Raw genomic sequence first — 23,446 nt, forward strand, 5'->3', positions numbered from 1 at the left:
AGGTATAAAACAGAACATTTGCCCCAAAAACGTGACAAGTAAAGAATAATTTTAGATAAATACATTATAGTCAGTCTTATTGTAACTGCATAACAAAAACTGAAAGCAAATCAGGTTTTAAAGAATAAACAACCATTTAAAAGTTTATGCATCGGGTAAACGTACGCAATAACCAATAATGATCTTAGTTGCAAAAAAGGCTAAACGCCGAATAATGTGTATTATAAAAGTTAAATGTGCAAACCTTACCAAACTATTGGGATGTGCAACATACACATACATGTTTTCATTTGCGCATGAAACGTTGAACTTGATAAAAGACACTGTGATTTCCTGAACAAATTGTTTCGACAAAGTTTGACAAGGCATCATAACAACTGAAAATATTCGACTGACCTTTCCCTTTTGAACATATAAAGTCCACCTACACCTTAATGATAGATGATTACTTATGTTAGAAAAATCAACATTTTTGAAACTTCCAAACAAGGATGTAAGGTTTACTCCATTAACGCAAGGTTCAAAAGACGAATCTGCAAAAAATGTAATGTGTTTTGGCTAAATACCATATCAATTAAACATGTATTTCGAACAATTACAACATCTTTATTGCGCCAACATTAAACAGTCTGTTCCTAAAAAGGGTGTATTATAGGGCCACATATAACTTAATTATAATACAATTGGAAAACATATGTTTATTAAGTAAAAAGGACATGTAGTAATCTTCAAAAATGACATTGTTGGTTGTCATTCTACCCTCTGAACACGCTGTTTAACAGATAATAAATTACATATGTTAATGCGATTTTTCTTACCTTTAGCATGGATACTGTAAAGTTTAAAAAAAATATTTTGTTGTTGAATTAGCGATAATAAATAAAAGTGAATTGATGATAAAATTATTGATGAAATGTAATTAAAATGCTTACTACCACAAACCAAAAACTTGATCAAGTATATAAGCCACAAATGTTGGTGTTTTAACCGCTTTTAGGGAGTTAAGTAATATATATATCAAGTCCTACGTTTGCAACAACTATCTTCGGTCATGGAATGTTTGTATTTATAAGGCTTAAATTGATCACCAATTACTTGATAGTGATGATATGACCAACTTCACATTGGCTTCATTTTATTCGATTGCTTACCTTGTATAGCCAGGTCATTGCTATTGTCCGCTTTTGTATTTTTACATCCGAGCAACAGGCAGAGCAAAAATAAAATATGCAATAACTGCATTTCTAGGGCGCGTGTGTTCACGTGTAGGCTTCTTCTGCAAATATAGTTCACAATAAAATTGGCATTTTTTAAACTTATTTCCTTTATGTCTTTTAATTGCCTTAGAGCTTTTGGAACTAGTTTTGAACCAATTGCGTTTGAAATTCATGCCACAACATTGGTAATTAAAAAACAAAACAATTAAAGCAAAACGCAAACACTTGCATGTTAACATAACATAAATATATCAAATCTAACGCAAAAATTCCTTTTTAAATATGTAGCTCTGCATATAGCTCATTTGTGCACGCTGATGGTGGCGTGATATAACTTACAACTGATGGTGGCGTGATATTAATGTCCGCAAACTGTCTTTAATCACGCCATAATCAGCCCATTATCGTTCTCTACTCTTACTCTAACGTCATGATTAAAAAAAGAAGTGCAAATCAAGTTTCGGGGAAGAAAATGAGATACTTCTGTATATTCACATTTTTCTACAGTGTACGCAAAATCTTTTTCGTTGTATTAATATATGCCAAGGTTCAGTTATTGCCTCTGCAATACTGCTTCAGGAAGCGTATTTTTTAAGTTAAACAATAACACAGCATTCAAACATAATTAAAAATTGTGGTAACGACTGGATTAAGAAGTATAAAGGCCACCTATTCCAATTTTTACAATAAAGAGAAAAAACTTCTCTGAAAAGCTCACGTTGTAAAAAGGCACACATGAACTAAAAGGCAAAATCTAAATCTAAAAACTACTGCATTGTATCACATAGCATAAAACACTTAGTGGTATATAGGAATTAGCCAAACGAATGTTTTGGTCGATTTTTCGCCACTTACTTTTGTTAGGCTGGCAGTTTTGTGGAAGATAGTGGACAATGCTTCAACATAACAAAACTGATTTTTCATTATTTTGCATGAAACTAATTGATGAAGGCAATATTTTTGTATCGGTTGGAGGCACGAAATCATGTTTTGTGCTGTCGTCACGCATCCGTTTCCAAATATGATCCGTGACATGACTTTAGCGAAAACAGACCGTCAAGTCAACAATAGCGGAATTGCAAATAAATGGAAAACTGCAGCAATCACTTACATAGATTTTTGAATAGAAATATTCAGGTTATTTTAATCCATAGCATGTTCGACTTTTGGAATGCTTTTTGCAACCCCACGAAAACACTTGGCATTGCATCTTTACATGGGTTAGCTTATTTTCTGTTAAAATTTCTTTTGAGAAAAATTTTGATCATTGTAAATAATGACATTTTCACATTTTGAATTAGGTATCACATTTCCAGCAAAACGACGTGTTACTGCACATGTATATGGGTCTAAGTTTGTGTAGTTTTTTTTTAAAGTTTTAGAACATTCTTTAGAGAAACATCAGCATGTGACTTTTAAATTACTTTTACACCACAAAAAAAATGTTCAGAAACAAATTTATGTTACAAGGAATTTTACCAGGATTGCTTACTATTAAACTTTTACAATGGTCGTATATCAAAATCTAAAAGAGAACTTATGTGTAGCATTGAAAGTAAGCGCAAACGTTGCGCCATTGTTAAAACAATTTTAAAACAGCACACAAATATGTTTTCACGTGACTGCACAGGCTTGTGTTTTGTAACTTTAAAGGTAACGAAAAGCAAACGAAATATGAAGTAAGACATAGATGAATAGCTGGAATCAGCCCTGAAGCGTCAATGCAGACCAGCGATCACGGGACACTCATATATATATATATATATATATCATAACGACTTCAGTAGGCCTGGTTTACGATGATTTAAATATGAGGAATGTGTGCTTGCTAATCAATCTTAAACAGTCTTAAAAAATTCATCTAAGTTCCTACTTTACAGCTTCATTACCGAGCAAAAACACTTAATCTTTGAATTTTTTAAAATGTTAAGTCGGGCAATTGTAAAAGTTTGGCACCTAAGTTGCAACAACACCGACTTTTTTACTTCTTGTGTTTTCTAGGGAGACTTTGGTTGAAGACTACTGGTCTAATAGGACTAGCGACAAGGTCCAAAAGTGGCATGACATCAATACGTTACATTTTTACAACAGTTGAGTGGTCTTACACAAAAAACATGAAATTTTTCATTGTTATCGAACGGAAAAGAAAAAATATTTTGAAAACAAAACCGCTAAATACCAATGTGGACCATTCTTAAATAACGCATTTTACAAATAGGCTACTTGTAACATCATAGAAATCGGGGGTGCCTGGGTTATCTTAAGGTCTTTCGCCACCCTGCCGCTTAAATAGCGCTACTGGCAAATTTAACTTGTATCTACTTTCCTGCAGCAAAACTTCGAATTTCGTTTTCAAATGAAACTTTTGAAATTCAAGCGTTAATTACTATTTTTTCACATTTAAAATATGATTTTAAGTACAGTTTTGGACCTGAAATTTGCAACAGAAATAAGTGCATTTTATACCTGCTTTTGAGGCAAAAGTCAAGCGCCCAACTAAAGACTCATTGAAATGGCGAAGAGATATGCATATGCATGCATCAAAATAAACATACTCACAAGTGAAGTATAAGTTGAATACATTTTATGCTCTGACATTTGCAACACATAAACACAAAATGGTTAATACCAGGAGACAAATAAGCCAAAATTAACCCAATAACACGATTGAAGATTACAATCTGCCATTTTGTCGATATGTTGCAAACATTAACAGATTTACACATAATTAAAGTCGAAATACAATGCAATTAAAATATTGACAAGTAATTGAAAATAACTGTAGCCAGTGCATGGGGATCCTGAAGTCGTTTTAACAGCACTTGACCCATCAGTGGTAGACATAGAAGTACTTGGCGACGACGTACTGCTTGGAACGTTTGCAGTGGGGGGTTCGGTAGATAACTGGACATTAGAACTTGTTAAAGTTGAAGTATTTGTCGAAACTGTAGTGAAGGGAGTAGCCGTTGCTTGATCTGAAACTGAAATAATCGTGCCTGTTGAAGATGACAATGTAACTCCAGAAATATGTGTTGAAATATCTAAAAAGTGATGTAGATAAATGACTTTAATAACTTAAAGTAAATATAAACTGTGATTTGCCAATTAAAAAATATCAAGATATTTAATGGCAAAGCACTACAAAGCATGAAGAATAACGAACACACCACACATTTAGAAGGTTGTGAATTCAGAAATAATATTTATACGTTGGTTTGTAGTATTCTGAATACCTGAATGAGAGACAGAGCTGGACTGCAAAGGATCGGTTACTGGAAGAGACGAAGGATATGTCGTGTCATTATTTGTCGTGCTCCCTGTAACGATTATTGTGTTACCTCGGTCTTTTCGTGCAAAGGAAAACTTTTTTGTTATATACATACCTGATATATTCCACTGCAAAAGAAAACCAGGAGCATTAATGATGTCATCCGAATGAAAAAGTATAGTGGCACTTGACACGTTGTACAATGACTGAGGATACGGCCAACTACAGAAATGGGTGCCATTCTGAAAAGAGCATTGTTACAGTACATTACACAAAAATACACAGTATATAACCTTACCAGACATTTGGTGCCGTTTGCATAGCAAACGTAATCTGTTTTGCTGCAGTTGTTTGAATTCTCCATTTGAAGAGTGAGGAATGCAACCGAAACAAGCTACAAAATTCCAGAAATTAATTTTGTTTGTAACTTATAACATTTGACAAAGTAGTATACTTTTCCTGCTGGAGGGCGTATCTCCCAGATACAGTTTAAATTAGGTGGGTAATTGTCAGGATAGTTGGGCGAAGTAATGTTTCCTTTAGTCCCGTTGGTTATAAGGCCACCACAGGACACTGCAAAAGTTGATTAAATTCAATTCCTAACGTTTTAAATGCTATCTGCTTACCTACAAACTTTTGGGCAATTATTGTCAAACAATTTAAACAGGTTAAAAAAAGTCAGATATTGTTCATGCAATGTGTTTCGCTTGCAACGATACATTTTACAAAAAGTTTATTTCACAAAAAGACAATTAAGTGTTGCACTACCAGTGACAAATAGATAAAGCGAACTAGTTTCATTCTTGTTACCTGGTGATGCAGTAGGGCGCCCTGCAAAATAAATACTTTTTCATTAATTAAAAAATATATATACATAATACATTAGCTGCTTTTATGACAGGGTATTTGCATCATGATCGTAAAAAAGGTTCAGGTAACGATTGGTACCACAATACTGTTCAAATCTGTCCGCATTGAGTTTGTGTTTGGTTCTGCACCTTTTTTGGGTTGCTTGTTAATAAAAAAAGGACAAAAAATACGAAAACCTTCAAAGGGGTCGCCGATAAGCTTGACAGTGCCAAATAGTGGTCCGCAAAGGCAAAAAGGTTGAGAACCACTGGTCTAAAGAGAAACATTACGGTCTGAATGGAAGCAAAAAGCGAGATCCCTTGTTGTTCAGACATTTCAGCAAATGCTCATGGTTCTATCAGTGAACACTTTGCAGTGCAACCCCTTTATCACCAATGAATGATGTACCTTTAAAAGTCCATGTGGCGGCAAATCCACCATAATTAGTGTTCTCGCCAGAAGTGTAAGTCAAGGTTGCCACATTGCTTGGAATTTCAATGCTATTTTGAAATGGATTAGAGCACAAGCGCTTTGTTACCTATAACACACCAAAAGAAAGGTTGTAGTTAAAAATCTTGCTAATAGTGATAGTTGGTGCAAAATAAACATTTATGTTTTGAGTGTTGAGTTCAGTTGTAGTTATTTTTAATTCATTGAACTGTTTAAATTAAAGACACAAGCAATGGAAACTCACCGAATCCCATGAAATTTCAACGTACTTGCTATAGCAGTCGCCATTAAGTTGAAGGAAATTAAAAGTCACAACCTAAAAAAATGAACATATCATCAACAAAGACAGTAAATGGATGATAGTTGGATGTTATAGGTCAAGCACAAGACTGGATTGAGCAAGTGCTTAGAAAATCAGGGATGGATCAACTTCAAATGTCGTTTAAAAAGCGAAACTTTCAAGACAGGCCTTCGTTAATATTTTTATTCCTTTATTTATGTAACCATTGCATCAATATATCAATAGTTTCGTGGTCAAGTTTGATTCCTTATGTTCTCCCCACCCTCCAGTCACGAGTTTATCATTCCATTGGACACCAAAGTTTCAAGTGTTTCGTGTGTCTCGAGGATTTAACGTTTAATAATAGGCCTAGGGTTGATCATTAAAAGTTTAGAAACTTTTAAACAATGGGTATATGTTACTAATTTCACAAACGAACCTGATCTAATGGAGCAGTGACTGTCCACTGACACTTCGCACTGCCCGGAAATCTGAACAACAATCCCGGCGAGGCAAGAAGGCCAAATGGCTCGTTTAAAGGTGGATTGTAACATGACTTGTCTAAACAAACCATGATATTATGATACCAATAAATTTGCGATTAAAGATATCGCTTAGCAAGAAATCTAATGAATGACAGCACATTTGGAGTAACCAAACTGCTCAACATTGCATAGGTAATGCACGAATTCTTTTAACGCTACTTACCAATCACATTTCCTTGAAAATCTAAATCAAAAGAAAAATATATATGTATATTAAAGATTTTCGTTTTTGTGTCAAAATATTCATCAAAACAGAATGCATGCCCACCGATCTTAGCCCACGTCAAAATGAAGCCACGCATTGACACCAGCGCATCAGAGTGAAAAATTATTGTTACATCAGATGTAAATGACAAGCCCGACTCAAAACCACAAAGTTTCTTCGACACCTTGGGTATTATAAAAATGAAATTTTTGTAAACGAACACAATTATATATTCTAAAAAAAGTAACCAAAACGCATACATTTTTGGTCAAGCCGTATTCAGATTTTTGCCCGCTTATATGTAGGTAATCAAATTGACAACCAAAGCTTCGTTCCACGTTCAAAAGGAGCATATCCAATCTTAGTTTCTGTAAAAAAATCGTTAGAAAAGTATTGCAGTAGAATTTGATGTGACAAAGTCTACCTGGTTTAATGGGTTTAATATTCGCCAACGACAATCTTGGTTGAGACTGTAATTTTGTGGGTAACCGGGAGAAATAATGAAGCCCTTGTCGCCAGTGAGGTCTTCACCACAACTGAATTCTGCGTACAGACGAAAGAAAATAATTTTCATAGCAAATACATCCCAAAGTGTAAAACGTATATTTTTTTGTTTGTTAATTCAGATTTTCAATAAAAAACAAAAACTTACTTTCGGGTAAAACATAGCTTTGCGGATCTGAAAACAAATGGAATTATAGATTTTAAGTGACCGCAATAAAGTAAAATTAAAAACATTCAAGTATTCCAGAGTAAACGAATAAGTGAGATTGGGCTAATAGCAATATGTGATATAAAACAGATACCTGTTGTAGAGTACGAAACCTGAAAGGAACCAATTCCATCGAAATTTTGGTGATCAAGTCTAAACCTTAGACTGTTGTTTGTTGAAATAAAGGACCGAAAATAATTCCATCCACAGTAGTGTTGGTTTTGCTACAAAAAACAAAAAATACAAGAGAGACTCTACTTTGCAGCATTTGTTTGTTGTAGTGAATGTCTACGAAATGATACACATCACCATTTTTCCGAAAAATAGTGAACATCATCAACGATAGCTCATCAAATATTTTCGCATGACATTTATGTACACACAACTGTTGTTTAGAACTTTGGTACCTTCACCTATAAAACCGAAAGGTAAAACAGTAAAAGATACCATCTCCTTACTTGATAAACGCTATATTCAGTTGGTTGGTCCACTTGTAGAAACTGTCCTGAGCATGAAACGTTGAATGCATCAACCGTCACGTTAATAACCTGTGCACATACATTTAACAGTATTTTACATAAAGATATAAAAAACGAAAAAAACACCGTTACACTGCAAAAAAGAAGACAATAATTTGTAAATGTAAGGATTAGATCAATTATTAAAAGGATGTTAAATACAACCCACAAAACAAAGCGTGAAAAAAAACATTTTAACATCTTTCCTACAAGCTGACACCGGGATCTATAGAGAAATAATTTCTTACTTTATTTTCATTTACTTCAACCGTCCATTCACAAGTATACTGCGTGGCATTGAACAACTTTTTGTTGGGAAATGCCACGACTCCAAATGATCCAGTGGGCTGAGTAAAATTTACACCAAAAGCACAAGGCTCAAATGATGCATCTATAAATCGTGCAGCAATCGAAAAGTTTGTACATTATTCGGTACTGATAAATATCCGACTTCATATCGAACTAATGCAACGAAATATATTGCAAAAATAAGTCAATTTTTAATTTTAACAAGTACTTATTTTCAATGTACATTTTTCGTCAAAGATATTTTCGGCTCCAGTACCCTTGCATATATTACTCTATGAAATGTTTTTAGATGTATGCAATTTGTTTCCTACAAGAGAATTGATAACCAAAAGCGTACTTTGAGTTCTGGACCTTATTAACTACTTTATACAAAGATGTTTAATCTGTTTTTTTATGTGTCTATGAAACTACCACGAACCTTGAAGTGAATATGTAAGAGAGAATCCCTTTCGGTTGATGGCATTGTCGGAGTGAAAATCTATAGTAAGTGGTCCCCGGTGAGAAAACAACGGGCTATTGTAGAGGAGACCACAATCATATGATGCATTCTATGCAAGACAACAAAGTAAGGGCTTTGAATATTGCATGTAATATAGGCGTACATAAGTTATAAAACAATACAAAAGTAACAAAATATTTGAGGCAGAAAATGAAAACTTGCTTTAGTCAAACAAAAAGATCTATGGAAGACGTAGACAAAATTACATAGCTGTTTCGTACACCTAGAACAAACAGCATTTTCCAAATTAGCACATTATATTATGCCTAGAATGTTGGCTTTCCTATATACTTCCATTTTATATATTCTCTATCATATTTACCGATTTACTACATACACAACATTTGATCGACACACATGTGGGTGGGTCCCACACATGTGTTTATGTTACGGTGTAAAAATGGTGCGATTATAGTTAAATTCGTTATCTTTTGGTATCATTATTGTGATATAATTAAGAGTAAAAAGGAACGAAAACGATTCTTCCAATGTAATCTTTCGCTTTGACCTCGATATTGCTGTCCAAGGTCAGTTTTCAGGCACAAATTTTCTTAGAAAAACAAAACTTTCCCTTCAGGAAAGGGGACCCATAAAAATAACTTAACAAAGTACACTGATCTTATAGAGCCCATATTTTAACTTTCATTTTTAAAAACAAACCTGTGAAGTGTTTGCTATTCTCAAATAGTCCAAATGACAGTCGTAAATGCCTTCGATATCCATAGTGTATTGTATTGTGATAATCTGAAAACAAAATTAGTCATTCTCTTTCAAACGACTTCTATATCTCAGAAACGTACCTGGTCAGGCCGTGCATTTATTATCCACCTGCAATCCTGGTTGTTGTCGTAATTCATTGGATAATTTGGTGAGTGAATGACACCGGAAGTGTTAGTGATCACGTAACCGCAGGTAAAAACTAAAAAAATGATTAATAGGAAAACATATGATCCTTGTAAAATGTAGGCTAACAAACCCGAACCTACCAGTAACTGGCGTAATTGTGTAGTTCACAGGATCTAGAAAAATACCCAAAATTTAATTCTCGTGTTGAGGGTAATTACATTTTTCATTGATTACACGGTCTAATTGGAACCAAGTTAGCAAATATAAACAGTTGATAAAAGTCGCACACCTCCAGCTTCATGTCAACAAATAGAAAACGTTTTATAAATACAAAGCTTTCTCAAAACTATAAAAAACTTTTCTCAAACGAAATACGAATAATCGAGAAAGCACTGTATTTACCATCTGAAGGTAAAAAAGAAAAAAACTAATTTTTAATTTGGTGAAGTGCTATTATTATCACATTTGTGTAAGCCCTCAATAGCAGAAGTGATTACTTACATGTTGCTACAAAAAAAGCAAGTTTTCTTACCGACAGCTTCCCAGTTGACAGTCACGTGACCTGGACTTGTGTATGTTCCTTCCCAGAAATAACTCAACACCACGTATAGCACATTGGAATTTGACACGAACGACTTTGGTTTAGAATTTGAACACAGAGGTTGCTTGTACTATAATACAATGTACGCCGTGTTTAAATTCTAAGAAAGTTCTTATCTAATGCACCCTAAATTCAGCGGACTTTCGGAATTAAAGTTACAGCAGACTGACAAAAGTTTGTCCGAATAATGCATAAAGACCAGCAAATACACTTCTGGTTGCATAAAACCTATTTTGCCATTTTAGTCTTACATTCAACAAAGACACGAACTCTAAAACAGCCTAATATCTTTTCCAATACACACACGATCGCACAAGAGTGGCAAATTTTACGTAAAATATTGTTAACAATAATCGTGTTTTTAAGTTTCCCGCGTAACTAAGTCCATACCCAAGCGTTCCTTAATATTGCATTGCATCCAAACCTACTTAAATATTCGTGGTTTAAAAACAACACTAGTACCCGTATGAGTTCTATATTGTTTTTGTATTCTATTTCTTACCACGTTTTGCCACCGAGAACCTTGGTAAACCTGAATGTATAGTCTGCTGCATTCCAGACTGGATATTAAATTGTATTCCGAAAAGCTGACGTTTAGAACCTAGAAAACATAAAGATGCGTTAAACTATTAAATTTATGCTGAAAAATGGCGTAATTTAAACCTTTCCAAATGATGCTTGAACTGTCCAGGTACAATAGGTGCTTGGGTATTCATCTGTCGTGGTTCCAGGTATTGCCAAAGAGCCTTGGTTTTCGTAAATAAAATTGTCCGACTTGCAACCTATTGTGTACCCATATGAAAGTATATTCAGTTTTTTATTGTAAAATTTCAAAACTACATGATAGTGGCATTGCAGAGCTATCAACATTTACTGTCCAAGGAAAAAAGCATTACTGTTCAAGTGCCAGTAGATGCTGAACACAGCAGAACTTACATTAGAACTCAAAACTTATCACAGTGACTGACTTAAGCCAATAGTACCTGGTCGCCAGCTCGTCGTGCCTAAAGAAAATAAAAATAAAAATTTGAAATGCGATTCGTAACTATATTCTTTTAACAACATTAAATTAATTTAGAGTAAAAGCAACAAGTCAAAATTTGCAAAAAAAAACGGTTACCTACCATTCGAACTTGTAGCATTGGTAATAGCAGTTTGATTGGTTTCTGAAATGTAAAAAAACGACAAAATGAATAAACAATATATATTGTAGCAAATTATCTGGAACTTTGACCAAGTAGTAGTATTGCTTATAAACAATAACAACAAACTAAAAGAACAAACCATAGTAGCTTGAGGTAAATGGCATGTTGGTTGAGTTAAGCGTTGCGTTCAAAACTACATCTGGAAAATAAAGAAATGGAAAAAGTCTAGAAGGAAATAACATTTAAAAACTAAAAAAGGAGTGAAACTAACTTGCATAATTGCAAACTTCGGTAGTGCAAAAACAATAAGTAAAAGCTGAAAAGACAACTTGCAAATTCTACCAAAATTAACAAAAACCATCTTACCTGTGCCATACCAGTAAAGGGAGAACCCGTTGCCCCCAAGAAACGCATCGCAATGAAAGGTAACAGTTGCGTACGAATAAAAACGATGGGAAAAAAATTCGTTGGAACAATATCTTTGGCCGATCTGAAAATAAATGAATGTCTGCAATTTCATACTGTGGTTATTAAAATCATGACTCTTACAGGTTTGCCATCAAGGGAGATTTCTAAATAGTCCAAGGAGCAATTCTTGCTTCTTTCAAGATCGATCGAGGAAGAATAAAGAGTATATCTTGAGTACTGAAAAAGCGACAATTATAGATTATTTGCAACGCACAGCCACAAGTAATTCTATAATTTAAGAAATATGGAGTACACCCACTCCAAATCATTTAGTTAGTTATGAACCTGTCCTGAAGGGGGAACAATTTTCCAGAAGCAGTCAAGGTTAGAAGCGTAACCGTTCGGATAATTTGGGGACCGGATATTGTCACTTGTTCTGTTAAAGGTGCCACCACACGAATCTGCAAAATAGGTATGTAAAACGCAAATTTGCTCAAATTTCATTTTTAGTTTCAAAAATTGTCTTACCTGGCGCACTTGTATTACGATCTGTAAAAATATATTTCTTTTAATTTTAAGTTTTAATAAAAAGGGCGCCAATAATAAACAGAATGGGAATTCTTGATAGTTTTTAGGTTTAAAAGGACAACTTTATGATAAACACTGTAAGCGGTTCAACTGAACCAAACCTTTAAAAAAAATTCTTTACATAAGTAGAACATAAGTAAGTACATTTTAAAATCAATTAAAACAAATTAAAAATTAGAAGAATCAAATTAAAATAATACAACATTTTGTTTGAAAATTTATTCTCTGGCTTTATCCGTTTATTTTAAAACTTGTACCAGACAACCCAAAAAACATAGCATTGAAGTAGTAAGGGTTAAACTAAAATTACTATCAGCGAAATGTAACTAACGTAATGAGGCGGGTTGAAATATATTTTGGCACACTTTTAAGTGTCTATTAATCACAGGTAAACTTTTATATCTGTTTGAATTGCTCTTTTGTGACGAAACATATGAACAAACCAGTGTTAGAAAAAAAAACGACCAAAAACTGTGCGAGGCCCCTTCAAAGAAAGCATTAATGAGCAGAAAATGTAAAAATGTTTAAAAAAGGTTATCAAGTACTCAAACATGTAATATTACCTGTCATTCTCCAATATAGCAGAAATCCTCGATAGTTTGTTTGATGGTCGGAATTAAATGACAAAGCAACCGTATTACCGGGAGTTATCAAAGTGTAACGTCGTCTTGGCAACGTACAAATCCTCTTGGTAGCCTAAGCAAACAAATATATGAAACAAGTAAACGAATGTTAGTAACAAGTAAATAAACGTGTGAACGAATCATTCACATTGTGACTAAAATATCCGAAAAGCATATTTAGCTAAAACTTGTTAAACGATAGCAACATGCTATGCATTTAAGTCACAGAATGCACTTACAGATGTAGTATTTTCTGATATCTCCAAATAGACGCCAGTACAGGTGTCATAGCTGTACGGAAGGTTGAATGTTATAAATCTCATCTCAATAAGCTGAATCATAAACGTAAATGATATATTATTTGAATTTTACTATTTAACTCTATTCAACATTTAATAACTACAAGATTTTTAAAAAAACACTCTTTAGTAGTTTTTTTCACAAACCTTTACTGCTCCCGTACACCGTTTAAAATTGACGTAGCGATTTCATGCACATTTTAGACTGCTGCAACAATTATTTTGTTTTTTGACTTAATTACAGATGGAAAAATGGGCAAAAAATCGACAGTGTAAACTGTAAAGTGACATTTTAACGAGCACAAAAAAAGACCGAAATGGTGGTCCATGTGCAATCATACAGACACAGGACCACTATGCGTCAAGTTACTACACTTTGTAAACCTATTTGACTGTACGTTGCACGGTCCAAACCGGGTAAAAACCTAAGCTAGATTAGAAATGAAAAGTTATTGAACAGTTTGTTTAAGATTTTTATTTCAAATTAAATGTCTCGGGTTTACCTTTTGTAAAGGTGCTGTAAGGAACCAAGTGCATCTCGAGTTACTGGGATAATTTTCCGGAAATCCTGGTGAACTTAGAAAACCCGTTTCGTTTGTTAGGTCTCTTGCCTGACACGAAGGTGCTAAAACAATGTAGGCATTAATTAAACCAAATCACTTTAACAAACCAACGGACTATCATCAAATATGTGTACATGTAGTAAATTGTATTTAAATTTTTACTTACTTGCTACGGCTCCTGTGCTGTCTGGAAAAAATAAGTAAATAAATTACAAAAAAAATTCAGTAATGTTCGAAAAGTTTAGTTTTTGATCAACATTTCATGTTCATATTTGTTGTTTCCAAGGTTCTTTCAAGGTACAATATCAATAGTATTATTATTCCAAGCTTTCGTTGGCTTTATTCTTGAAAGATTTTCTGACTAAGGCAGGGTAACTGATACAAAGCTGTCTTAATTTACACGAAGAAAACTTTTAATTGCGTTTGAAGAAAAAACAACATACACCATCCTGTATGGATATACACAGTTTTATGAATCAGTAATTGAAGTAAAAAATACTGGTATATTCTTTATGACACAACTTACTTCGCGAACTCCAAGCCAGTACAAATCCTCTTCCAGTAACACTGTTATCAGACTTAAACGTGATAATAGGGTTATAGTCTGTCACAGATATTGATTTATGAGTGAAAATTGGACTACCACAGTGTGTTTCCCCCTGTTAACAATATTCTCAGCTCATTTCACATGAAAGCAAACAAACAAACTTATTAACTAACCTTTGAATTGTTATTGTAGTCGATATGAAGAAAATCTGCACGACAATCAAGGGACTTTTCGATGTCCATCTCCAAAAGAAAAATGCGAATTGTCTAAAAATGAAAAAAGGCATAAATACATAAGTCTGCCGCTCTCTTTGAGTATATTTTTTATATTTGACAAGTAAAGACAGATCTGTCGGTCACCACCCTGTTACAGAGGCTGATTCCTGTAGTCTGTTATGACATTACACTTACTTAGGCATAAATACATTGTGAAACTTGAAGTAAAGTCAGAGATAGTCACGAAAACACCAAAAACTGTTGCAATTTGTAACTAATATATACTTTCTATTAATACACATCTCCGAAGTAACAACAGGGGTTTGCTACCAGGTATGATGCAGTGAAAAGGCAAAGCATCAATTTGACCAATAAAGCATAGCAAATATTTGTTTAACGACCACCAAACCAGGATATAACACAGTAAATCGTCGAGTAATAAAAAAATCATTCCAAATAAATGGTAATAGGCGAGTAATAAAAATTAGAACGTTGTATGGTTACAAATCTTCCTCGCAACTAAAAATCTATTCAAATAATCCTCCTGAGGTAAGGGGGTGGGTGAAGTCGTCAAAAAATTATTTTCTAAAAGTAATTTTTATCACCATTTTTGCAGACAAACAAATCAACTTACATGATGTTTTTGGTTTTGAATCTCCCATCGACATATAAAATTGTTGGGATAACTTTTAGGGTAGTTGGGTAGTGTAATAATTCCATTTGCCTCCGTCAAAGAAAAGGAACAATTCAAAACTGAGAAAATCACAGCTGGTGAAATGTTATGTAGACGTTAACAAAAACTACCAAAGACAAAACATACCTTCGGGCAGTAGAGTAGTGTTTCGTCGTTCTGAAACCACATGCCAATTGAAGAAGTTTACACAAAACAAATCACTTAAAACGTCAGAGGTTTACATGCACACTTTAGATGACAAAATGATCAAAACTTATTTTCAGTAAAGCAGCCTCACAGCCTACGTTTTATGTTTTTTTTTATGTAGTTTAAAAAGTTTTGAAAATGCTTTAACCGTCGGTTTTTTCATTACGCAGTAATAATAAGTTTATGACTATGACTCAATGATGCTAAAAATACATCATCACTTTTCGGTGGACTCGACATAATTTGTTATACCTGAGGATTTCCAAGTAACTTCAAACATCCGCCGGCCACTGTAGGAATATGTGTTGTACTCGAAAATAATGTTAGAAGGCGAAGTAAAGCTTTTCGGTGGTGTGTTGCAAATGATCCCATCAATTAACTGTAAAGGTTAGATCAAATGAATAAAACAACATTTTTTTGTGGTTTTGGTGATCAATTTTGTAGCGAAAAATAGTATTTGTATTCAACAATATTCTTAAAGGCTAAAAGCTAAAAATACACATAAAAAGTTATTAAACATGTACAGTTGTAATTTTACCGCATTAAACCCAATCAGAGCCAGCTAATTAGTGGGTAGTAGGGTTACCCCAGTCTGCAGAGTGTGGCAGCTGCACGCGCGAGTTTTTTTTGAAAAAATTTTTTTGCACGCCAAGTTTTGGGGTTTGCACGCGAAAATTTTGCACCAAAGGCATTTAATTGGGCTGTATTGACCTCTTTTACTTGCTTTGCGCCTGCTGAATTTGGTCTTGCACGCGAACTTACGGGTCGTGCACGCGAACTTACGGGTCGTGCACGCGCGCACGCGGGACATGTAGGTCCTGCACGCACGAGATCTCGTCGGGAACTGCCATGTTCTGCAGACTGGGGGTTACCGAGTGGTTTAAAAAAAAATCAAAAATGAACATACTACTGGTACTAGCAGTAAACATGGTCACTATCAGTCTGGAAAATGTAATATAAAAAAACTTACCAAGTTAATGCGACGTTCGTCATAAACACGCAAGTAGTTATTGTAGCACGATGTGTTGTTGCTAAATTTGCTAAAGGACACGGTGACCTCCTGCAACCAATTAAACATAAGCAGTTTTACAAGACACTTTACCAACTAAAAATATTTGACTAACCTTTCCTTCCTGAACAAGCAACGTCCACTTGCACTTTAATGTTAAATACATATTTGAATTGGAAAATTCAACATTTGAGAAATTACCGGAGAGTGATGTTAGATTAACTCCACCAGCACAAGCGGCAAAGGACATATCTGGAAAATAAATCATGACCTATATATTGGTTGGTGCCGTTTAAAAGGGAAGAGGCCAAAACAGCAAATGTTCTGTTTGGTCGAGCACCGAGCATCTCACGTTAATGCTCGTTGCTTGGCCAAACCCGCTTGCATTGTGACGTCATAAACATTCCTAATTCCACGCGAGTTTTGTAACTTTCCAAGGCCCCTAACGTCACCAGCGGGATATTAGGCTGTACAGGCTCCAGAAGTTACCGTTTCCCATTTAGCATATTTTTTAAAAAGTCCTTGTTCTCCTTAGATACCCTTTCGAATATTAGTTTGCTCGGGTCTTGGTTCGGTTCGGCCCATCCCTACCGTTTAACATTTAACAGCTTCTTATCTTTGTCGTTTGTAGAATGTGAGGTACTAGTCGAATCATTCTAGGCTTTAGTCCTAACACAACGTACCTACAACCTGATAGTCAAGAGCGAATCCAGAATAGCTGACCATGTCATCAGAATGAAAATATAAATCGGTCTCTCCAGGGTAAAATACATTACTCACAAACAATTTGCAGAAGGTTGTAGTGTTCTAAAAACATGTTTTTTTACATTTACAAAAAGATCTCTCAAATAATAATCTATTAAATTATTCCTATATTTATATTTTGTGAACTATACTACATGACTTACTTTATTAGCTGAAATGATCAAATAGTCCCAACGACAATCGTATGTGTATTCGATATCGATACTTCGAAAATAGATTAGAACGTACTGAAATAAAGTATAAAACACATGTTATGCTTTTGTAATGAGAAAATTTGTATATAATAAACCAAATCTACAAACTACCTCATTACTTGCAGCTGGTATGACCCAATGACAATCTTGATTGTTTGGGTATTTGGAGGGATAATTCGGAGAGTAAATTGTTCCATTTCTCTTTGCAATGCTATGTCCACAATTGAAAGCTAAAAATGATATACAACAAAACAAGGTGGGTAAATTTCCAGAATACCCTTGTTCCTTTAGAGTGCGCGAAAAATGCACACACGAAAAATTAAGCCTTACAATATTTTTATAACTTTAAATCAGAAAAACTTACTTGTTGCAGGGGTGGGAGAAAATGTTACTGGATCTAGAAACATATCAACTTGTTTAATAGTCCTTCTTTAGGTTTAACCTTTTACAAACATAGTTACTAATAACAAACAGTAAGGCTAAAATTTTTCAGCGATATTAAGAAAGAATCAGTTAAAAGACATTGTTTAAACTACAAAACAAACATGTATTTTACGCCAAATTATATTAAAACACCAAAAACTAAGGAATGGTTTACCTGCAACGGACCATTGGATCTCCACGATTCCAATGTCGCGATTTGCATAACCACAATAACTGTTGTAATTGAATATAATCCGTACTACATTTGATGCTGATGTGAACGATCTTGGTGGTTTTGACCAACGAACACCGTTCAACTACAAAACACATCAAAATCGTTCATAGCTTACGCATTAAAAACATTTGGACAAAAACGTCCAACACTAAAGTGGATATTACATACCACACTTTGGTATGAACGACCGTTGAAAAATTGAATGTAACTGTCGTAGCAGAATGTCTGGTTTGACAGTTGAAACACTGGAAAACTCATGTTTATTGCCTGTAAAAAGGTTTAGTTTTAATACGTACAGGTTATTCATACAGACCTTATTAAAGATTTGTGCGTTACTTTATGCATATATTTGTTTTTAAATTTAGAGAAGTAAACAAAGAAAGATGATAGCGCACCTTGTTTGCTGCCACTTCAATTGTCCAGGTGCAGTATAAAGAGTTTGGAATTGGCGATGTGATATCGGCTGGAATGTGGATTTTTCCAGATGTACCGTTTATGACAACACCATTGACACAAGCTGAAACGCGAAAGTGCGATTTGCTTGTAATTTTGTAATCGACATATATTTTGTAACGTTGGTTATATTTAATTCTATTGCTTACCTTGTATAGCTGTGTCATTAATGCGCCACGCTTTTGAGTTTTTACATTCAAGCAACAGGCAAAGCAAAAATAAAATATGTAGTAACTGCATTTCTATAGCGCGCGTGTGTCCACGCGTCAGCTTGTTCTGCAAAATATAGTAACTTACATGGTAAAATTTGCATACTGTCAATTCTATTGCATTAAACATAACGTTTGATTCATAGTGAATCAAAAATAGTTTTCAAAACAATCGCATATATTAATTTTTGCATATATTAAAACTTGCATAAATTACGACCAACCACTTTAAAAATAGGTATTAATAGCAATGCAGATTGGTGATATTCCTTGTTTGCGATACAGTTTAAAATGAGTTTAAAATTGCAATTGCTTTCAGAAAAACATAGTAAAGATTCTAAACGGAAAGTCCGTTTTAGTTTTATTATGATGACTTAAGTGCCCCTGAAATACTTATAGTTCCGTAACGACAAAAAAGTTAAGTAATAGAAGTATTGTATGGGCTGTTAATATTGTCAGGTTGCAGACATGGACTGCCAACGTATCCTAAATATTAATGCCAGGGTTGGGTAACGAGTCATTTTAGTCGAGTCTCAAGTCAAGTTACGTCAGTAGGGTTCGAGTCCTAAGTCAAGTCGAGTCAATTGAGATTCGAGCCTCAAGTCAAGTCAAGTCATCAGGGGTTCGAGTCAAGGCAAGTCTTAAAAAGTTCTTGAAAGTAAGTTTTCGAAGTTTTGGACCGTTATTTATTTGGAATGGTTCATCGCGACTTTTTTACCATACTACTTCAAAAAACTGACACTGACACTACTTCATTACTTCGAACATAACCCATCAACGGCGTCCCTTTCTTAGAGACAACTTGTACTGAAGCATGTTGATTGACACATTAAACAGCGTGGACAAAATCTTCTTATAATTTCAATCCAAAATTACTGTTTTTACTACATGCGATGCGTTGTACAGCAAAAATAAGTGCTTAAGAGCTAATAGCCTACTTGGTCTTGACAAATACTCCAATCGCTCAAAATCAAGCGGCAACTACAACGCTTAAATGACAGCGTAAGAAAGTTTTTGCATGTAGCAGCGACCTCCTTACGTGACAGTTAAGCAAAACTAACTACGCATCGCACAGTAAACTGCTGCTATTGTTTGGTTGAATCCAACAGAACAGGTTTTCTGTTGAGGAATTTCCTTTGTGTTGGTGGTGTGCCGAGTCCGAGTCAAATCAAGTCTTTCCACCGCTCAGACTCGAATCAAGTCAAGTCAAGTCCAAAAAGGTTACTTGAGTCACTGACTCGAGTCTCCCCATCACTGATTAATGCTAAAACAAAATTCCTTTCCAAAAAAATTAGCATTGCATTCGTGCTCCATAAAACTAACGACATAAAACTAACGACCGCAAATTATCGTCAATCACGTCATTTGAGACGTTAGCATTCTCCCATCGCTATTACGTCATTAAAGAACGAGTCGGAAATCAAGTTTCAGAGAAGAAAATGGGATATTACTGTAAATTCACATTTCCCAAGCTTTCCTAGTTGTAATAACATGCCAAGGTTTTGTTATTGCCCCTGCAATACTTCACCAAGTCTATAAAGTTCAAATCAAACATTAATCTCATACCTACATACAAAGGAAGAATAAACCTGGCCTGAAAAACTATACAGAGACAAACATAAGCCAAAATAGAAAATAAAAATTATCACCATTGTTAAAAACAGCATAAAAAACTCATGGACATACGGAGTAGTCAAACAGATATTTTTGTCGATTTTTCAATTTCTATAACCTCACTGGGCTAGCAGTTCTAAGGGATTGTAGTGATCGGGTTTGGAGCTGAATTGATTTAAGTAACACATTTGTTTGCAAACATCTACCGACGTCGACTACGTATTTCCAACGAAACGCTGTGCACGCAAACAATGCAACAGCTCGAGTATACGTCGTATCAAAATTGCAATAAATGAACACAGTGTTCGTTGATTACGAATGAATTTTTAGCTATTTAAACGACACGCGACTGATTGGCAATGAAGCTCATAAAGCACTCTCTAAAACTAAAGAATGAAATGAAATTATAAATGTCAGACGTTTGTTTGATAAGATAGGTAGCTATTTGCAAATCAACGAACCGCCACATCCAATACTTGACCTAGTCTAACTTAGTGGCCTTAAGCCAATGTTATGACTCGCTATAGTACATCGCTCATACCAGTACTTTATTCTTTTTGCAGAAGCAATGCAGTAAGCAACGGAAAGCCTAGACGTACACATAATCTTGCCTGAAATATATACTGCCTTGGTTACCGAAATAACAAGAAGTTGATATGATCCAATCCGGATATTGGTCATCCTGAAGGCAAAACAATTTGCGTTGGTGCCGTTCACAAAAATGGTGCCTGTTCCCTAATAATGATCAGAATCTCATTGTTCACTGCATATCTATGATAAACTGTAAAGTGGGATTATATTGCCTTAGCATTAGACCTTCGTTTCTGCTCTGTTGTAATTATTTGACTTCCAATAGCAGTAGCCTAGTGCTATTGTACTCGATGATACAACGTACAGAACAAGACAAACCTCCAACCAACAATGTAACTATTTAGTGCTCTGTAAGCTTAACAACAATTCTTTTCCTTAACTCTGCAATCTGTATTGAGTCTACCAAACAAGCTCTCTTTATCCTTTTATTCAACTCCAATCTTGCATCGAACTCATTGACAAGGGATTTTTTTTGTTTCGGTTGCAAACACGAACTGCCGCTGCGTTATGGCAAATCATGTCTTGTGTTGCAGTCACACTTCCGTTTCCAAATATGATCCGTGACATGATTTTAGCGAACACAGACCGCCAAGTTAACAATAACGGCAACTGAATGGGAAATGTGAAAACTGAAATGGGAAATGGGAATTGAAATGGCACTGCTATAGGGAAACAATAATGTCGATTTCTGATTAAAATAAAGTTATTTAACTAATGAATTGAGTTCAGTCGTTGGGATAGTACTTTGCAACTGCACGCACAACAACAAATAATTAGGATTGGGAAATCCCGGTTCCGGAACGTGAGTTTAGTTTCTGAATTCTGATCCCGGGGTTATCGCGGTTCCTGCCCATTTCGTTGCGGTAAAAAAGCTGAAAATGTACTTTTGTTCTAGGCTTTAATCTTGGAAAATTCCAGGATTGGAAAATAAAAACCTGGGGAATCCCGATCCTGGGATTTATATCTAAGCAAGGGACAATAACAATACGTCTAAAAAAAATTTCCACTTTTAATTGCGCTCAAACCGTAAAAAATAGTTTTTTGGAAGTAGTTTGACACTTGATACTTTCGCTGAAACGTATAGTGTCTTAGCATCAATACCAAAACGTAGTCCTTTAAAAGTGGATCTTCCGTATCAATGGCAAACCCTTTCTTGTGTAAGTGCTCCATATGCTTACGAAATATCGGAAAGGCGCACACCGAATCAAGCCAGTGTAAAGTGAAATTCAAATCTTTGGTAAAAGCTACCCGAAAGACGTAGAACAACTTCTCTTATAAGCCTGAAAACTGCAAATTCTTAAGAAAAAGTCGTTATCGTTAGCTTGTATATACACTAACATTTGTTGACTAATATCAACTTGCTGACTAATATCAACTTGGTGAACCCCTACCGGATGCTGTCATGGGCAGCATCATTACGCGTGTGATTTAGTGTACATGGTTTGACTTTCGGCAAGTTTTGTAACCATACATCTCACTGCATAGAAATGCTTAGCTGACCGACTAGTTCGGTACAACCCTTTTTTGTAGACCCATTTACTTCAATAACACAGAAAAGACAGAACAAATTGTGTGAACTTGAAACAAAACAAAAATATGGAAAATGATTTTGGAAACGTTTGTTAACTCATCTAACTTTAACCTTACAAAAACAAATACAAAAGTCCTAACAAAATGTTGAACTTTATAAGGTTTTAGTGTTCGTACTATGAAGTCACACAATGATAACCAAATCGTTTGCCCCAAGTGAATGAGGAGAAATGGTCTCTATACCAGGGGTGTCAAACTCGTGGGGGTTCGAGGGTCACATTGCAGTTTGGAAGTTATGCCAAAGGCCGCATGTGATTTTTTAATCTGATTTGATACACTTAAACCAGGACTGCACAACCTTTTCGCTCCGACGGCCGTATTGCAGATCCTTATTTCACCAACAGCCGCCAATTATCTGCTGGATTTTGTTCTAAAATTACCGATGTAAAGAAACTGGGATATATCATATGCATATACCATCTATTAGCGCTCAAAAAACCCAGATTAATGTCTAACTTGATTCACAGATTGAGCTGCACAGTATGAAGATCAACTGTGTAGTCTGATGACTCGTCCCTGTGGCCGTACGGCCGAAGGTTGTGCACCCTTGGATGAAACTTAACACTTATTTTTAGTTAGAAGAACGGTGTTCAACGTTTCTATCCATAACATATGAGTTTTTATTTATAAATTAAATTTCTGTAAATGTCTGTTTAAATAACAGCTTTTAATTGGAAAAGAGAAAAAATTATTATATTCAGATAAAAATGTGGCAAAATACTACAATAGTTGTTGAGTGTTTAAAGGCCGCATTAGGAAACTTTCACGCATGACTGAAAACAAACGGGGCAGACTA

At 34.9% G+C, this 23,446-nt stretch overlaps 2 protein-coding genes and 1 long non-coding RNA gene across 3 annotated transcripts; all 3 read right to left on the reverse strand.

Moving 5' to 3' along the window:
* Window positions 1-3,935: 3,935 nt before the first annotated feature.
* On the reverse strand, window positions 3,936-9,766 carry LOC145222695 (cubilin-like). The gene is made up of 20 exons (XM_080088877.1): window positions 9,653-9,766; window positions 9,513-9,596; window positions 8,772-8,901; window positions 8,293-8,435; window positions 7,985-8,074; window positions 7,621-7,750; window positions 7,467-7,493; window positions 7,239-7,357; window positions 7,075-7,182; window positions 6,878-6,998; window positions 6,773-6,793; window positions 6,504-6,625; window positions 6,029-6,100; window positions 5,743-5,872; window positions 5,296-5,316; window positions 4,940-5,058; window positions 4,784-4,879; window positions 4,601-4,727; window positions 4,451-4,534; window positions 3,936-4,258 (listed from the first exon to the last, which is right to left on the reverse strand). Exons 1-20 carry the CDS (start codon window positions 9,707-9,709, stop codon window positions 3,936-3,938), a joined length of 2,124 nt encoding a protein of 707 aa, XP_079945003.1. The 5' UTR covers window positions 9,710-9,766.
* A 72-nt stretch (window positions 9,767-9,838) lies between these two features.
* On the reverse strand, window positions 9,839-10,872 carry LOC145222384 (uncharacterized). Its single transcript, XR_013859325.1, has 3 exons — window positions 10,802-10,872; window positions 10,231-10,369; window positions 9,839-9,871 (listed from the first exon to the last, which is right to left on the reverse strand). It is a non-coding gene; the product is annotated as an uncharacterized LOC145222384 (long non-coding RNA).
* Window positions 10,873-10,956: 84 nt separating this feature from the next.
* Window positions 10,957-18,813, reverse strand: LOC145222696 (cubilin-like). The gene is made up of 25 exons (XM_080088878.1): window positions 18,796-18,813; window positions 18,362-18,460; window positions 18,134-18,275; window positions 17,900-17,932; window positions 17,647-17,765; window positions 17,485-17,568; window positions 17,260-17,383; window positions 16,692-16,828; window positions 16,538-16,627; window positions 15,820-15,946; window positions 15,508-15,537; window positions 15,322-15,455; window positions 14,646-14,738; window positions 14,452-14,584; window positions 14,092-14,112; window positions 13,866-13,987; window positions 13,303-13,395; window positions 13,004-13,136; window positions 12,381-12,401; window positions 12,198-12,313; window positions 11,994-12,089; window positions 11,811-11,934; window positions 11,584-11,643; window positions 11,424-11,465; window positions 10,957-11,081 (listed from the first exon to the last, which is right to left on the reverse strand). Exons 1-25 carry the CDS (start codon window positions 18,811-18,813, stop codon window positions 10,957-10,959), a joined length of 2,316 nt encoding a protein of 771 aa, XP_079945004.1.
* Window positions 18,814-23,446: the final 4,633 nt, after the last annotated feature.

This window comes from Phallusia mammillata, chromosome 4 (genome assembly GCF_965637545.1).
Source record: "Phallusia mammillata chromosome 4, kaPhaMamm4.hap1.1, whole genome shotgun sequence".
Lineage (NCBI taxonomy): Eukaryota > Metazoa > Chordata > Ascidiacea > Phlebobranchia > Ascidiidae > Phallusia > Phallusia mammillata.

What these genes read in the sequence shown, in the direction of transcription:
- LOC145222695 (XM_080088877.1), bottom strand. Translation starts at nt 9,709, where the DNA reads ATGAATTACGACAACAACCAGGATTGCAGGTGGATAATAAATGCACGG. An exon ending in TTTGACGTGGGCTAAGATCG is followed by an intron (nt 6,794 to 6,877) that starts GTGGGCATGCAT and finishes CTTTTGATTTAG; the next exon opens with ATTTTCAAGGAAATGTGATT. An exon ending in CGCCACATGGACTTTTAAAG is followed by an intron (nt 5,317 to 5,742) that starts GTACATCATTCA and finishes TTTATTTTGCAG; the next exon opens with GGCGCCCTACTGCATCACCA.
- LOC145222696 (XM_080088878.1), bottom strand. An exon ending in TGCTTGTTCAGGAAGGAAAG is followed by an intron (nt 16,628 to 16,691) that starts GTTAGTCAAATA and finishes AATTGGTTGCAG; the next exon opens with GAGGTCACCGTGTCCTTTAG. An exon ending in TCTCCCTTGATGGCAAACCT is followed by an intron (nt 11,935 to 11,993) that starts GTAAGAGTCATG and finishes ATTTATTTTCAG; the next exon opens with ATCGGCCAAAGATATTGTTC.